The sequence below is a fragment of the Sphaerodactylus townsendi genome, linkage group LG04 (assembly GCF_021028975.2).
Source record: "Sphaerodactylus townsendi isolate TG3544 linkage group LG04, MPM_Stown_v2.3, whole genome shotgun sequence".
Lineage (NCBI taxonomy): Eukaryota > Metazoa > Chordata > Lepidosauria > Squamata > Sphaerodactylidae > Sphaerodactylus > Sphaerodactylus townsendi.
Genome location: NC_059428.1, coordinates 110885226 through 110902972, shown reverse-complemented (window position 1 = coordinate 110902972; position 17747 = coordinate 110885226). Strand labels below are relative to the sequence as shown.

General features: G+C 42.3%; 1 protein-coding gene across 3 annotated transcripts in view; it reads left to right on the top strand.

Moving 5' to 3' along the window:
- DNAJC3 (DnaJ heat shock protein family (Hsp40) member C3) overlaps positions 1-17747 on the top strand; it is a 57600-nt gene that overhangs the window by 28086 nt on the left and 11767 nt on the right. For all 3 annotated transcript variants that reach the window (XM_048494998.1, XM_048495000.1, XM_048494999.1), the window contains exons 7-9: positions 5144-5263; positions 8760-8865; positions 8947-9067. In XM_048494998.1, the coding sequence (XP_048350955.1) occupies positions 5144-5263; positions 8760-8865; positions 8947-9067 (347 nt within the window). The remainder of the gene's footprint in view (positions 1-5143; positions 5264-8759; positions 8866-8946; positions 9068-17747) is intronic.

The window sequence follows — 17747 nt, the reverse complement described above, 5'->3', positions numbered from 1 at the left end:
CTGGAGGAACCGGGTTTGATTCCCAGCTCTGCCGCCTGAGCTGTGGAGGCTTATCTGGGGAATTCAGATTAGCCTGTACACTCCCACACACGGCAGCTGGGTGACCTTGGGCTAGTCACAGGTTGTCGGAGCTCTCTCAGCCCCACCTACCTCACAGGGTGTTTGTTGTGAGGGGGGAAGGGCAAGGAGATTATAAGCCCCTTTGAGTCTCCTGCGGGAGAGAAAGGGGGAATATAAATCCAAACTCTTCTTCTTCTTCTTCTTCTTCTTCTTCTTCTTTTGTTTATGTTACTTTGTATTGATAACACTGGGTAGGGTCTAAGCTTGCAGACTTGGAGAAGAATGAAGTGTGCAGGTGACCCTCTTCCAGAACTTTCCAAGCTCTTTTTAGTCCCTCCTCCCCAGTTTCTGAAGGTGTGTGTTTGGTCCATCATTGCAGAGTATCATCTGTCAGTAATGCAATGTTGTTTGTTCCACATTCCATTCAGGCCTAAAACAGGTCACTTGAAGATCTATCAGATGCTGCTAAACGTATGTTTCACGACAGCCTTACATCTTTTCCTAAGAACTTCCCATGGTTAAACCTGAAAAAAAATCCAGTTTTAATTTTGGAAAAGAGCTTGAAATGCCTCATCTTACCTTATTCAATGAGATGTGTTTTTTTTTAAATAACCCTCAGCAATTAATGCTCAGTGAGGTATGCGGAAACTTGACTTGCGGTCAGGGGCGTACCTAGGCAAATCCTATACTCGGGACAAAAACCTGAGTTTGGCACCCCCCGCCTCGCAAGGCCACCCTCCCCCACCATGACCAAACAATGATTTTTTTGTACCAGCTCACAAAACACCTCCCACTCCCATCAAAACATACATGGCTCTCTCCCCACCAACTCTTTTCCTAATTTCCTAATCACAACAACCCTATGAGGTAGGTTGTTAGCCTGAGAAACAACTCCAAGCCAGTGCAAGTGGGTATTAAGCATGTAAATCTCTCACAAATCACCCCCAGCAAAACATTTACCAAACAAATGTCAGCATCATCTCTCACAAAACACCTCCAGTGGAATCCACCCCCAAACAGCATCACTTTCAATGGTGTTTAAACTAGGGAGCTCAGATTCTTCTTTTAAATCCACCTTAAAGGGAGAATCTGGGGTCCCCGGTTAAAACAAAATTGAAAGTGATGCTGTTTGGGGCTGGATTCTCCCCCACCCTGAAACAGCATCACTTTTGAGGGTTGGAGATTCAGATGAAACAAATAGCAGTTTCAGCTGGAATCTGGGCAAATTTGGGGACATTCGGACAAAAATTGTCTGATTATGTCCTGCCCAAATATGAACAAATGCGAATGCAAGGTATTTGGGTTTTGGGGGGGTATTTTTGGTGTTTTTTCGGCCTGCAGGGAGTGCATTTTTAAAGCTAGCGGCACCATGATTTCAGAGCATCATCCAGAGATTGCCCTGATGATACCACCCAAGTTTGGCAATGTTTGGTTCAGGGGCAGCAAAGTTATGGTTGCCCAAATGGAATGCCCCCATCCCCATTGTTTTCAATGGGAGCTAACCTGAGATGCGGGCTACCCATTTGAGGGACCATAACTTTGGTCCCCCTGAACATAACTTCACCAAACTTGGTTGGCATCATAAGAATAGTTACCAGATGATACCCTGAAATCATGGTGTCACTAGCTTTAAAAATACATCCCTTCCAGGAACCCCAAGAAATTTGCCAAAGATTCTTTGTTTTGCAGTGACTTTGCTCCATTGTAGCTAATGAGGAATTTCTGAGGAAGGCTGCACATTTTTGAAGATAGAGGTGCCAGACTTTCAAGGTGGCTCCAAGAGGCCTTGAGTAATAGCATCCAAGCTTGGTGAGCTTTGCTTCTGGAGTGGGGGGGGAGTTGAGAGAGTTCTGAGAGAACTCAGCCCACAGGCTTTCATGTGCAGGAGCGAGGAAACAAAATAAGCCTTTGGGGGGCCCATAAAATTGAACCCCCAGAAGCAAAGGTCTCCAAACCTGGATGCTATTACAAGGAGGGCCTCCTGAGCCACCCTGAAAGTCTGATGCCTCTATCTTCAAAAATGTGCAGCCTGCCTACACACTCAGAAATTCCCCATTGGCTACAATGGAGCAAAGTCACTGCAAAACAAAGAATCTTGGGCAAATTTCTTGGGGTGCCTGGAAGGAGTGTATTTTTAAAGCTAGTGACACCAAAATTTCAGGGTATCATCTGTTAACTATTCTTATGATGCCACCCAAGTTTGGTGAAGTTATGTTCAGGGGGACCAAAGTTATGGTCCCTCAAATGGGTAGCCCCCATCTCAGGTTAGCTCCCATTGAAAACAATGGGGATGGGGGCACCTCCTTTGGGGGTCCATAACTTTGCTGCCCCTGAACCAAACATCACCAAATTTGGGTGGTATCATCAGGACAGTCTCCGGATGGTACCCTGAAATTTTGGTGCAGATATCCTTAACAATGCGCCCCCTGCAGGCCGGAACATGAAAAAACACTTAGAACATTTAAAAACACACAAACGACTCTGAAATGTTGGCGCCCCCCCACGTGACCAAATGGGGGGCGCCCGGGGACAGAGGGTACCCCCTGTCCCTAGGCAGGAACGCCACTGCTTGCGGTGGAAGGTAAAAGACGTTTCTGCAACTAGCATTCATCAAAAACTGCAGGGGTTCTCTTATGGTAGAAGAATGGTTAACAGTGTAAACCTAAGAATGCTTGACCAGGAGTAAGCCCCACTGAGTAGAGTAGGGTTCTTTATAGACGTGCTAAGTCATGAATTGGCAAGAGAAATTGATTTTAAGGAACTCATTTGTGATTTTGCAGTGAGAAAGCCTTCCCGAAGCTTTATTATATCCTTTGTTCAGGTGTTCTAAACAAGCTGTAGGTTATTCATGATGAAAATAAGTCTGGCTTATCCTCTGCCTCTCACACTCTCTTCTCTTTCCTGTTGTCTGTGGCACTGATTGAAGACTTCCTAATTGATTTAGGTAGACTTCAATTAAATCATAAGTTGTTTGTCAGAGGGGCTGTTCAAATGAGGTGCTTTAACAACTGTTAATAAATGACCGTTTATTACCTATGCCCTTATTTAGAATCTAAGTTTGTGGTTTGCTTATTTCTTGTGATTTATTGAAAATCCATAATTTGCATGTTACAACAAACGATTCTTAGATTGAAAACTTTCTAAATTGGGAAGTCTTAAGTGGCAGCTCTGGGCCCAAGGGAAGCTGGGAGCTCATGTCTGCGCCCATGCTTGTTCTTGTCACAAACAAACAAACAAACTGGCCATGAAATCTTTCTGAGAGTTATGGGACTAGAATCTGGGAGACTCAGGTTTGAATTCCCTCTCATGCCTTGGAAGCTCTCTAGGTGACCTTGGGCCAATCACACACTCTCATCTTAACCTACCTCACAGGGTTGTTGTGAGGATAAAATGGAGAAAAGGGGAATTATGTCAGCTGCTTTAGATCTCCACTGCGGAGAAAGGTGGGGTACAAATGGATTAAATGAAATAAATAAACAATGTAGCCATGCTTTATTTACCAGTTTCAAAATTAATGTGTGTGTGTGCAGGGGTGGGATGGGGAGTTGTCCTCATGAGATGATAGGTAGGTAGGCTGGGATTATACTGGATTTGCCAGAGGCACACGTCTCAAGTTATTTTCATGCCTACAAGGGCTGCCGAATCCCTTTGAAAACCCAAATACTGAAATTCTAAGAAATCTCCCACAGGCATTGTTTCCAGTACTAGAAAACTAATGTGAAAGCTACATGGTTTTAAAGCTAAAATGTATAGGGTTGAGGTGGGGGAGAAGCTTCTTTTCTGAGAATCAATTTGGAGATTCTTGTGTGTTCGGCTGATACTTTTGTAGATAGCTGACAGCTCAGTAGGGGACAGGAGAGGGCTTTATAACAAAAAATACAGTGATAAAAGCAAAGGATTATTAACAGCTGGTCTTTATAAAACTGTATCTTTTCTCCTTTCTGGAGATATTAGCATCTCAGGGGTGGGTGGAAAATATTTCTACAGGGAAAACAGTGCAAGGGTACTGTGGCTCTAATCCAACTCCCCCCCCCACCCCCCCGGTTATAATTTTTAAGAAGTACTTTGAATTATCCAGCCATTTTCAGTCCTGAATCCTAAAGCACTGGGACTAGAGTGGTTTGAGATGGCTTACTGAAATGGGAGAAAACAATCATTCTCCCTAAATATGTCCTTTTAAAACAAAGATCAGACATAAATCACAATTGATGTACATCAGGCATTGTTATTGCTGTCACCTGGGAACTTTGAGTCACTACCTCCTTTTTCAGAAATGAGTGTGAGATAATAGTTTGCCACACGTTCACATGTACAGTTATCCCTTCCACATTGCAACTTTCCCCATCATGGTTTCGATATATTGCAGGTTGGCATAAGAAATTAAATGGAAATTTTTGAGAAGTTTGTGAAAGCTGCAGACGGCACAAAAAAAGTTTGAAAACCCAGAAATGCATTAAAAAATGTATGGTGTATAATATCAACATATATTACCTTTTAATGCCATGAAGATACACAATTTCTTTTTAAAAGTTAAAAGAAAAAGAGGAAAAACAGACTTCTCTGGTATAAAGGAAGGGCCAAAATATTTTACTCAAATTTCCAGATCGCAAGGGACATCGCACCCCTAACCACAGCAATGTGGAAGGGAGCTGTTCCGCCGGGCCTTTGGAGGTACCAGCCGTTGATGGTGCCCCCCCCTCCCGTGGCCTTTACATCTGTGCCTCTGCCATCTCGGGATTTGCTGCCCTTCCCTCTCTGAAAGAGGGTGAAATTAGATTGTCGGACGCCATCTTACAAATTAATTTAATTATTTTTTTTTAGTCCTTTATTTACTGCTGCTTTTAAAGGTTTTAACTGTTTTATCTGTATACAATGGTTATCGTGTTGTACACCGCCCAGAGCCCCTAGGGGATGGGGCGGTCTAAAAATCTGAAAAATAAATAAATAAATAAAAATAAATAACTATCCCTCCCCCCAATTCCATGAGTCTAGGAGTAACATTTAAAGCCAGAACTTTGTAGTGTAGGGCACTTCCACAGATACAAATGGACTCTTCTCTTATTTCTCTTTCCTCGGTGAAAAGTGAAGTTCGTGAATGCTTGAAGCTTGATCAAGACCACAAGGAGTGCTTTTCTCATTACAAGCAAGTGAAGAAATTAAACAAACAGATCTTGACAGCAGAAGAACTCATCCAAGAAGGCAGGTAAGGTGCGGCCTGTGCATTCTGTGAGGTCGGAGTGACTTCTTGAAGAGCACCTGTGCAGGTTAGGAAGTAACATGTTTGCTCTGGACCGCTCCTTCAGAGGCAGAAGGCAGTGTCATGTTTGGTATTGGGCAGAACAAGTCAGCAGCTCCTGAGGTGAACCTATGGGAGTGCTGTTCCAGCATCCAGTCACCTTTCAAAGGAGGGAGGGAATGTTGGCGGGAAGCAGAGGGAAGAATTCATATCTGCCTCAGGGAAAAAGCAGTGATTGTTCAGGTCTGACTCAGCAAAAAAGCAGCCAGTTCGAAGGGTAGCGCTGCCTGGTAGTTTGGCAAAGTGGTTTAACTGCCTCTGGGAGAAAACAAAATGCCTGGTTATTAGGCCTGTCTCTGGTGATAAGCAGACCTTGTGCCACATAGTCTGACCCTTGGGAAAGGGCAGGTTGGTGTGAATGCAACCTTCTGTATGTGTGAGATAAGTCTTGGACCACGTAGCTGAATCATTTCAAAGATTACTCTCAGCCACATGGGAGGTCTTTGTAGACAAACAGCTTCTAAAGGGTTAGAGAAACTTTTAAAGATCTCCTGAATGGATTTGTTCATGCAAAACTCATACCTGTACATAAGTTATCCAGTGACTGCAAATTCATTAACATTCAAATATTATTTAATCTTTGTTTAATGTTATGTGGTGTCCCAAGGCCCACCGGCCCACCAAACTGCTGTGCGCAATGACAAATAGTATTAAACAGGGCAAAACATTCTGCTGGTATTTGGAAGATTTTGGCTACATCTATGGTGCGAGGCTTTTGCATTTTGTGTTTATTACAGTTGCAAATGCAGAGCCATTTGCTGTGGCAAGGGAACTTCCACATAGCAGCTTGGATCCTGCCTAGAATTTCTGCTCTTGCAAGGGGAGGTGTAATTTTTGCCAGTTTTCCCCTCCATAAGAGCTCTTTGATTTTCCTCCTACCCAATTTATTACTGACCATCCTCTGTCCCTCAGGGCAGCATAGAGAGGGTGTTTTTGGTTGTCATGGGAAGGGGAATTGCTTTCCCTACGCACCTGAAGAAATTCTGGGCAGGAACCAAGCCATAATTACCTCCTTCAGCTGCCACTTATGCCTGCGTTTTTTCTGTGCCACATAATCAGGGTTATAGAGGGCTTTAAAACAATTAGTGATTAGCATTGTAATGCTTTAGCAGTTATTTTTTTAAAGCACCTTGTGGAAGGAAAATGGCAGTGATGTGGGTGGAATTTTGGAAAATTCACATTTTTCTAGCCGAACAGCAAAATATCGCTTTCAGACTGCACACCTCTCTAAAAGATTGTGAAAAAGCTGGATGGGGAAAGAGCGTACCAAGGTGTGTGAGGAGGGAACTATTGGGACATGCGTAAAGTATGACATCACATGGATGCTCCAAAGATCCTTGAGTCTGGAAGCAGTCTCTGTGGCACTGAGTATTCCAGACAGCTGATAGCATGCTGTCTGGTCTGGCAGGGAGCACGGTGCCCCTCCATAGCTGAAGGTGTTGGGATGTTTGCTTTGCAGCACTTCAAAGATGACAGAGGGAAGCAGAAACCTCAATATCAGCCCAGTTGCTGATAAATACAAAAAGGGAATCGATTGGCTTTGTGAGTAATTAGAGAGGTTTACTGCCTGGCCTCTGTGGAAAGCTTTATGTAGTTATTCATCTCCCCAGTAAATTAAAGTGTCAGGGCTGTTAGTTTTAGCGCTAAATGCCATCTCTTATTTAAAACGGTATTTTAATGTCTCAGCGTTTAAATGTGGAGATCACAGCATATTTGCAAATAAAATGCTGCAGCTGCCCCATAAATAAATCTTCCTCAGATTGTTGGGGCTCGGGGGAAATAACATCAGAACAAAGCTTGGGAGGCTCGTGGGAGATGCTTCTCACAGAAGGTGTTCCAAATGTCACATCAGTGTGGAACCTAAAGCACAACAAAGGGAGAGTTACTCCCAAGTCAAACATGGCTTTAGAAAATGCTCTGTGGTGCGCCTGAAGGTCATACATCTCTGTCACTTCATGTGGTCAGTAGCCCTGGCCTCAGGGGTATAAATGTACAAAGCAAATTGTATGAAGCAAACTGTATGAAGGGCATATGCATAATTTCTGCCCGCCAGGCAAAGTGTCATACATGCATCGTGCTTTGTAATGTGCTGGCTCCCTCCATCTGCTGGCTTTCCAACTGTGTGACCGGTTTTGTCTTTTAATGCATTTTAATAAGCTAAGACATTTGTTTAAAGCTGTACTGTTATCCATTGCAGAGAAGAACAGGGTCTGGTTCCCACTCTTCCTTTCCCAGCCTCCGAACTGGTACAGTTGGTGAATTTGCTTGGCTCTTACCCGTTTTCAGGCCTTTGGCTACCATGGCTGTGACACTTCATAATCAGACTGTCTTGCTCATGGTTGCTTGTTCCCCGTGAGACATGCAATATGTTTTCTGTCAAAGAACTGCCTTTTTGCTCAGGGATAATGCATTCCCCCCCTCCCCTTTTATTTGCTGTTAAGTTGCAGCCAACAAATTACTTGGCTTTTTTGGCCTGAATACTAAAGTCATCCCCACAGTGTCTACCTTTGAAGATGTGTTTGGGCTGTAAAACAAGTTCAGGGGGCAGAGAAATGAGGTCTAGGCTGGTCATACTGGGGCAAACAGAACTAAAATATCTCGGGGCCTTCCCTCAGTCCCTTGGGCAGAGATCTCGCCCTGCAAATCAAGCAAATGGGACTTTCAGATGTGCTGTTTGGCAAGCCTATCCTGGAATACAACAACTGGGGACTCACAACAAAATGTAAAGGTGTGTTGTGGTCCACGTTCTGTGCCCACTAGAGCATGATCAGTTTTCATCAGACTGATTTGGAGGATTTATTTCTTCGAAGAATGGAACATGGCATATACTTCGGCATACCTTGGCTAGTTCCTCTTTCTGTTTCTGTGGATATCCAGGTTTTGCTGCTTTTAGTAAGCCATATTGATGTAGTATTAATGGCAAAACAGCTGGCTTGCCCTGTTCACTCCTAGCCTGAACTCTGCTTCTGTCTTTTCACACATTAGTTCAGTTCCCTCTGCAGCAAGTCAGCCTCTGCTAACCCTGTAGGGAAAGCTGTACCTTCCCCTCCCTTCATGTCTGATTAATAAAATGGACTACTGACTAATAATGGGTGGTGGGTCCTAGCTCCCTCTGTCTTCAACTTCCAGGGCAGGAAGTTATGTGGAGGGACATTTGCTCGTAGGAGTCACCAAACCAAAACCCAGAAATGGGTCTACCAGAGCACCAAAAGTTAATCTGAAGTCTTGAAATTGGTTTCTCTCTGGCACAAATCTTTTCATGCTGAGCATTTCTGTTGTCATGCTCTGGGTTATCATTTGACCTTTTAACAGCAAAGGAAGGACTTCTGCATGTAAAAAAAAAAAGATTAATTGGAAGCCTTGATGCTAGAGAACGGCTGTTGGTTTTTTATGCCATGTCTAGATACCAGGATGCCATTGACAAATATGAGACTGTGATGAAAACGGAGCCCAAAGTTTCTGCTTATACTTTACACGCCAAAGAGAGAATCTGTCACTGCCTCTCCAAGGTAAATGTTCAGTCTGTCCTTTCCAGGAACTGTTCAGTGAAACAAAGCAAATGCTGACCTCGTTGATCTTTCCTGTTCCAGAACCAGGAGTCAATTGAAGCCATCAGGCTCTGCACTGAAGTTCTGCAACTGGAACGAGACAATGTGGATGCCCTCAAAGCCAGAGCCGAAGCATATCTGCTAGAAGAGCAGTACGAGGAAGGTAAAAGTTGAAGGAAGGCGGATCACATCCATTGGGGGTGTTTAGTTATACTGGGAACTCACCAGTGTAAGTTCACATGTCTTCTTTATGGCATCATAAAAAACTAATCCTACCAAGAACCTCTAATTTAGGAATTACTTAAGCTTCATCTAAATTTATTGATGGGTGCAGTCAAGCCATCATGGAAGCAAACAAATAAGTAGCTGCCAAAGTTCAGCTGTGTGAAAAATAATTTTGTTATTTTTCTTTTTCTTTCTGTCATTTTTTGCAAAGGAAATCAGATATGCATGGCATGGATTGGCTGGTGACTGTGATATCACAAGCCCACCCCACCCACCCAATCTCTAAGCAGTTTTACAACTGGATTTGTTTTCTGTAGAAACAACAACAACAACAAAGTGATGAATGAGCATTTTTGTTATGTTAAGAATAGGAATGGTGGATCGGCCACCTGACAAGAGAGGGGAGGGACAAGACAGACAATCAATATTTGAATTGTTAATGGGTTCACCTTTCTAACATAGTAGGGTGACCCCAAGTTCACTCTACAGAGGGGAGAAGCAAACCACAACAAGCTTTGTCTAAAGCCTTATTTGTGTGCATTCACATTGGTTGAGTATATCAGAAAACCTTGCCAAATTGGAATAGGGTGTAGGGAGAAGGGATGTTGATCCCCGGCCGTGGGAAACAAGCTGTCAAAAAATCCCCCTGTCTCTCTCCCTCCTTGCCATTTAAAATAAATAAACCAGTTCCTTTTAATCATGCTGAATTTGTGGTAGGACGTTTTGGAGGTCATTAATTTATTGGGTCTTTATAAGTTGAAAGTGACTTAGTAGCACAATATGCACATATACAGTTCTGTTCCATTATGAATGTGTTTGGGTGGTGGTTGGCTATTAGCTGTACATAACGTTTCTGAGCACACTATAAGCAAGGTGGGCACCAAATATTTGTGTTACTTCAGAACTTCATGGGTATAATAGATTGGGTGGAGGTCCAAGTAGTTTCAAAGTAATAGCTTATGAAATTGTCCTAACAAATGGTCTTTGTGCTGTGTCATCATCTTTTCAGATTCAGCTCCCTTGTCATGCCTTGCTGTGTGAATGTCCTTTTTGGAAACTTGGCTTCTATTTTGTGTTGTATTTTTTGACTGATTTTTCAGTCCAAAGGTATACAGAATCTGTTTCTGATTTTATTACGCGTTGATCTGGGTTTTTAATCCAATCCACAATCCAAACCCAACCAGCTGCTTGATAATATAGTTTATTACTAAGTACTGCTAGTTTCCTCTTTTTCTTCTCTTGTAAAAGTTTAAATCTGATTCTTGGCTTTTTGCCATGACATATGAATTTATTTATCTGTTTCTGCCATTCCTTCAAAGTTTTTTCCCCCTTGTATATTGATTGGTAACATCTGAAATAGAAATTTTAGTTTTGGCAGTATATTCATTTTTATTGTAGAAATTCTTCATAGTCATAAAGTGTTTGGACCATCTGCAGGTTCTCTTATATCTTCAGCCATCTTTCTTGTAATTATCTTTAAATAATGTCTTGTTTTGTCCTGTCAGTTTTATTCCCAAATATTATTTTATTCCCAAATATTATTTTCATATTTTGCCTATTGATTTTATAACTCAAAAAGCATTCTTCTATTATGTGTTGCATGGACAGGTGGTGTAAGGTTGAACACACTCAAACGAAGTTGACTTACAGAAAAGGAATGAACTTTATTGATGTATGTCGCCCTAGCTACAGGGTGCTGGAACTGAGGGCTCTTGCCCTCAGTTCCAGTATTTATGAGGTGTGTAGTGAGCGGTCCCAGCCAGTGGTGAGAACCTGGGGTTCTGGGGAATACGAAACTGAAACTTATGAACTCATAGACAGGGAGGGGAGTTTGCAGGGAAAGCAGACTCAAGCCTGACAGGTGGGGATATGAGATTGTTAGAATCATATCATCAGCATAACTTCCATTTTAAACTCTTCTTCATCCACTTTCTATCTTTTAATTCTAGGGTTTTGCCCGATCGCAGCAGCCAGTACTTATAACACAAGAATATATAAAAGTGTCGATAATGGTCAACTTTAATATAGTCTTTTTAAAATCTGAAATCCATCAGTTAACACTCCATGTATTAAAATATTTACATACTGTTTTGTATAAGTACCCTGTATCCAGTTCATAAATTTTGAGCTGCAATGTATAAATCCAAGTGTTGTCAACAAAAAAGTCTAAGCTATATTGTCAAATGCTTTTTCAACCTCTAGGAACATAAAAGCTGTTTTCTTCAACTTTCCCCCCCCCCCACAAATTATTTGTATATGAGGCATATATCATTGTGTGTGTGTAAAAACCTTGCCTTTCAGGAGCCTGATTTTCATAATAATATATCCTCCTTCAGTCTCTTAGTTTTTCTATAACATTTATTTGTATATTGTTTATATAAACCGCAACTCTTTTTCTTTAATTATTCACTGAGGCCACATACACTTTGGCCAACATCTTATTATTTAAAATATTTTCATTTTTTTCTTTATATGAGTTTCTTGAATGCATAAATATCTGCATTTTTAGTAGATAGGAAGCCCAATCTGGGGGGGGGGGGGTGAATCCCTTCTGGATGGGGCACAGGCTTACGATAGTGGAATTGCCCTCCCTGGGGCACTTATACCAGTGGACACTTATGCTGATGCCCAGCCACTGCAGAGCCCTGCGTCACCCGGCTGTGGCACCCAGCTCTCCACCGGCATTTTCCTACCACCCCGAACTGCATAAGTGTAGCGAGGGTGTGACAGGGCATTCCTGGGGTACAGCCAACCTTAGTTGGCTTTCACTTTGGTTTAGCCTTTTTGCAGCAGCGGAGCTTGGCTCAGACATATGCCGCGATTTTCACAGCGTATTTCTGTTTGTCCCTATGGGCAAGATTCTTTTAAAAAAAACTTTTTGGGCTTCATGTGCCATGGGAAAGCTCTTTGGAGTGGGAGGGGCAGCACCAGAGCAGAGCTGTTACTGCCCACATTACAGCTGTGGATTGGGCTGTAAATGTTTTTGTTTGCTCAGAAGGAGAATTTAAACTGTTAATATTTATCAATACAATCTTCATTTTATTGTAATGCTGTGGCGTGATCTAATTTGTCCTATGATGCTTCTTTGTTTCTATTTCCTCTTCTTGTTTTTGGAGTTTTCTTTTGAACTAATAGGAGGTTTTTTTTCACGTTCTTTCTCAGATTCTTTGGACATGTTCTCAGTTGATACTTCTTTTCCAGTTGCTTAGATTGTTCTACAATTTTGGTAGTGCAACTTCTCTAGACTTTCCAACAATACTTTATTTCTTTCCTTTGTAGAATTTATCTTAAGAAATCAAAGTCTCTCCTTTTTCTCAACAAACTTGTAGGTAAGTTGGCACTTTTTCTCTGCTACTTTTAGAGGAGATTCTCTTTGTTCAGTATAGTGTCTCTTGTTTTCTTATATGTAACCTGACCACTATATCTTGAGGCAACTTATTCTTAAATGCAAAACTTGAATTTATTCTGAATATCTGGCCAGTATGTGGGAAGTCTCCTTGGATCTTCAGGTCATCTTGTAATAACATGCAAAAATTGTCTTCCAAAGATCCTACCCAAGATCCTCTGGAATTTCTCTAAATCATAGATTATTGCTTCTGCACTGCAGAAGTTTCAATCCTTTGTTTCACCCTTTCCATCCAAAGGCCCTGCCCATCTAAGTGCAGTTCAATTCCTTTCTGTCTTTCTTTGAGTTTCTTAGTTTCTTGTATCTTTTTAAAAATTTCTGGTAGTCCTATTGATACCTCCTGTCTCATGCCCAGAACTTCTTTTTTATGCTTTCTTGCATTCTGTCTTCTGCTTGTCTACCTTTTCTCTTGAGTTCTTTCTTTTGATTTGGTTTGTAACGATTTGATTTTCCTGCGTTATTATTTCTGAAAGCTTGTCCATTACCCTTAGGACATCCTGTTCATCCTTCACCCTTGTCTTCTTAGCATTTTAGCATGCTCCTGATGCCATTAGCGTATTTCTTCTTTGCTTATAAATTTTATACAATATTTCCATAGACTGTTCCATAGACTATATGCTCATTAATATTCAAAGTCAGATTTTTCTCAGGTTGTGCTGGTAATGTATGCAGGGTTATGTACTGAACCAGGATACAGATTGGAGGACCAGTCCTCCAGTCAAGCCTTTCATGTGACTGCTTGGATTGGTCCTGCGGGGAGGTGGTCAGTTTACTCAGCTCAGTCCCCATAATCAGACATGTGATTGGCATCCCTTCCTTTCTGGAGTTCTTTGATGGGTTTGGGTCACCAAGCCAAGTGAGTTTAGTTTGGATCTGGCCAGGGGTGGAAAGAACCCAAGAGGTAATGGGTTATCTTGCTTGAGATGACAAAAACACCTTGAATGGGCTCTGAAAGTTTGGCTTGACAGGGTTGTAAATGTATCTGCATATTCATGGGTGAACTTGAACCATGGACTTGGGCATGGAATGTTAGAAATGAGGGATCTCATTTTCCTAGTAAGTCTAGATAGGGAGAAACGTGAGATATATTATTTTTGGGTATTTTTTCCCCAGACAAACATGAATCAGATACTAGCAGATGTTCAGGGCAAGGTTGAGTCACTGTCTGCAAATATAGACTGCTTTGAGCAGTTGTCTGTCAGCTGCAATGAAATATGTTATTAAGACTGTAATGTGAATGAAAATATGGATGAATGAGGGGGCATGGCTCAATGGTAGAACATCTGCTTGGAATGCAGAAGGTCCCAGGTTCAATCCCTGACATTTCCACTTAAAAGCATCAGGTGAAATGAAAGACACCTGAGACTCTGGAGCTGCTGCCAGCCTGAGTAGACAATGCTGACCTTGATGGACTGATAGTCTGATTCAGTATAAGACAGCTTCATGGGTTTATGGGATGCCACTGATGAAGGCCATACAGGGAAGGATAACCTCAATAGATCCCAGTCAGTGTGGAGAAACAGATTTTCATTGTTAGTGGTGGGGCTGGCAGGAGGTGTGAAGCCTTTGGCAAAAAGTCACAGTTCCAGAAGACAGACAGAAATACTCAAGTTAAATACTCAGAGAAGGCTTACAGACAGACCATTAGTGTGTGTATTTCTTTGATGAGACCTGAAGGGTTTGTTCAAATAGTTAGGCCCTTTTCAGATTACTGTTCTAAACTAGTTATCCTTTGTTGGTCTAAATCCAAGTAAAGTGATACAGCGGCAGGTGTTTCATTCAGCTATGAGCCATCTCTAAAGCATTCTGGCCATTTCAAACAGTGCCGCTATTTTTTCCCTGCCTTTTCCTGCTTGGCGTTCTTTTTCAGTTACAACAACAGGCATGCCAATGATGCTGCTGCAGTGCAAATCTTAGAATGTTCTAAAACAAGCTGCAAAAGAACACCACGTAGAAACAGGGGGAAAAATAGCTGTCCTATTGGAAGGGCTCCAGACAGTTCAAACAGAACACTGGAGTGATTCAGAAGCACAAGGAAGAACTGAATATGGAGGAAAAAGCTTTAATAAAAATGGCTGAGCCCCAGGATGCCAATGGGACACATGCATCTTTATCTGTAAAGGTAGAAAAAGACTGTTAGCTGCCAGGAAACAAAATGTTTGTATCTGAAATGACACAAAAAATCCATTCGCAACCGGCTTCTCAAACAAATTATAAAGGCAGTTTGAAATGGGCTTTTTATTCAAGAGACCACTGTGACCATCTGATATGTGATCATATCCTGGGTTATTTACCCGTTAGAGAACTTGCAAGGGTTCTCTGAGGCTATTTATAATTTTCCCTGTAAGCATCAATGGTATTTGGGAGATGTAGGTGTAAAAAAAACCATCAGAGCCATTAGATTTACATTTCACCCAGATAAAAAAAATCAGTAGACTTAACATTTCACCCATGTATAAATTCAACTGGGTTTTGCAGACAGGCCTGGTCTCTGGACAAGTTGTACCTGTATGACATATGTTTTGAACAGTATTCTTATTCCCAGTCACACTATTCTGTAATGGATACACCAAACACGTAATGCATAAAATGGCCTTCAGAAGATTCCAGGTTCAATTCATAGTGTCGCTTAACCTTGTCTCAGCAAAAGATAAAAATGCAGTCGTGGTGGCATGGCAGGAAATGACAGCCATGCCTTTCCACTGTTTAAAGAAGTCCCTATTCTCCCACAGGTTTTAAAAAAGTTATTTTAAGTGCCGCTTGTACTGCTTGTGTCAGAACCTTTATTCTGAGCACTGTTAAGCACACTACCTTGATAAAAGAGCATTTTAGTGCCTCTAAAGACTATTAGTAGAACTTGCCTGTTGCATCTGCCATTTTGAGTCAGCATCAGCAAAGAGCCTGCTGATGCTGACTCAAAATGGCAGGCACAACGGGCAAGTTCTACTAATAGAGGCACTAAAAATGAGTTTAATACTGTTCAGAATAAAGGTTCTGACACATGTGATACTTCAAATAACTTTTAGAACTACCAGAGAATCAGAATGGGGGGGGGGGGGGAGGTTGAGAGAACTGGGCAAGCACTAGGACTCCAGCAGAGCATTCCACTTCATGAAGGTCCAGGAAGTGGCTGTGGATTCATTCAGCATTGAGGTTCTTTCTTTCAGTGGGACAAAGGATAGTTACAAAGATCACAGAGGACCAGTATTACACAGAGGACCAGTATTACACAGGATGATTTAGTTATTTATTTACTGCATTTACAGTCTGCCTTTCTCTCTGAAGATTGCAGGGAATGTTACACGATGAAAGTCAATGCAACCAATAGGGTAAGATTTTCTAATAAGCAATGGACAAAGATTAGGATTGTAGAAACTCATAGTGTATTAGACATGCTTAGTTTATTAGCAGTGTGGACACATAGTATCACATCAGTAGAAAGCAATGCAGTGAGAGCAGTATAATAAATGATAGAAAAAAGATAATGTGTCCTGTATACAATCATATAGTGCACAATCCCTTTCTCCTTATGAAGGGCCTCTCTGGATCATTCTATTATAGTATATTCCTATTACCATTATTATTATTAATTACTGAATTGATAAGATGGCCACTCTGTGTGGGCTCAGGATGTCATACGACATAAAAGCATAATACACTAAAATCATATAAAATTCATATTTACAACATCTGGGGGGGGGTGGGGGTGGGATGATGTGACCATACCCACAACTCCATTCATATTGGCTTAGAGGGAAAAGGAAGGAAGAGGGAAGGAAATAAAAAATAGAAAGAAAGGGGATAAGGAAGGGAAAGGGGAGGCCAAACATCTGTAATACCATTGCTTCCCTCAACCACAGACTTCCCTCAAAGCACAGACCCTCCTTTGCCTGCCAAAATATCTGTCTTACAGGTCCTGTGGAACTATGACAAATTTTGCACGATCCTGGTCTCATTTGTCAGAGCATTCCACCAGGCTGGGGCCAAGGCTGAGAAAGCCCTGGCACTAGTCAAGGACAGCTAGACTGCTTTGGGGTAATGGATCACCAAAACGTTGTTATTTACTGAGTGTAAGGCTCTTTAGGGAGGATGTCTGGAAAGATGGTCCCACAGGTACGAAGGCCCGAGACTGCTAAGGGCTTTAAAGGTGAGCACCAAAACCTTGAATCTGATTCGGTACTCCACCTAGAGCCATGCAGCTGGCAGAGCACCTGCTGGATATGCACCTATCAAGGCTTTCCAATCAGCACCCGTGCCATTGCAGTCTACATCAGCTGAAGTTTCTGAAGCAGCCTCAAGTGTAGTCCTGCATAGAGTGAGTTGCAGTAGTCTAGTCTGGAGGTGACTATTGTGTCAATCACCGTGGCTAGTTCAGACTGGGACCGGCAGGGGGTCAGCAGCCTTGCCTGGTGCAAGTGGTAAAATGCTAGCCGAACATTTCACATCTGGGCCTCCATAGACAGGAAGGCATCCAGAATAACTCCAAGAATTGTGACAGTGGATGCTAGCATTAGTTGCACACCATCAAGAGTTTGAAGCTGGCCATGTCCATCTGGCCTACCCCAACCTAGCCACAGGACCTCCAATGGGTTCAGCTTCAGCCAGCTCTATTGCAACTGTTTAACTGCACCCTCCAAGTACCTATCCAAATTATCGGGGCAGTATATGACTGGTCACGCCAAATTATTGGGGTGATATCTGGCTGGTTATCCAGCATATAAAATTACCTGAACTGCCTGACTGCTCCACATCGCAGGAAAGTGTTCCCTGCTTCTCCTATCCCTCCTCTGCCTGCCAAAAGTAAATATGGGAGTGGGAATCCCATACTCATAGCTAACAGTCAAATTGTGTACTTGGGCAAGTAACGATGTCTTGGATGTTGCCCACTTTCTTCACTTTCTCCTGCCCACTCTCCTTTGTATACTGCAGAGCGGCATCTGTAGCATGATTAAATGAATCAGGTATGCTGAAACAGAAGGGCCAGGTAACAACATATAGGTATCCAAACTGGTCCTTTACTGAGCTCTATCTATCTGAATTCATCTAGCACTGTTTTGTCACTCTGCAAGGTGTGTGCGAAACTGAACTGTTCAAAACTGCCAGAACCCCCTGCCAATTTAGATGCAGTCAGGGGACTGGAGACCCCTTGGCTGTCCTTAGATCCAATATTGGACCAATTCAGCCGTCTCTCCCAGGATGAGGTTGACAGGAT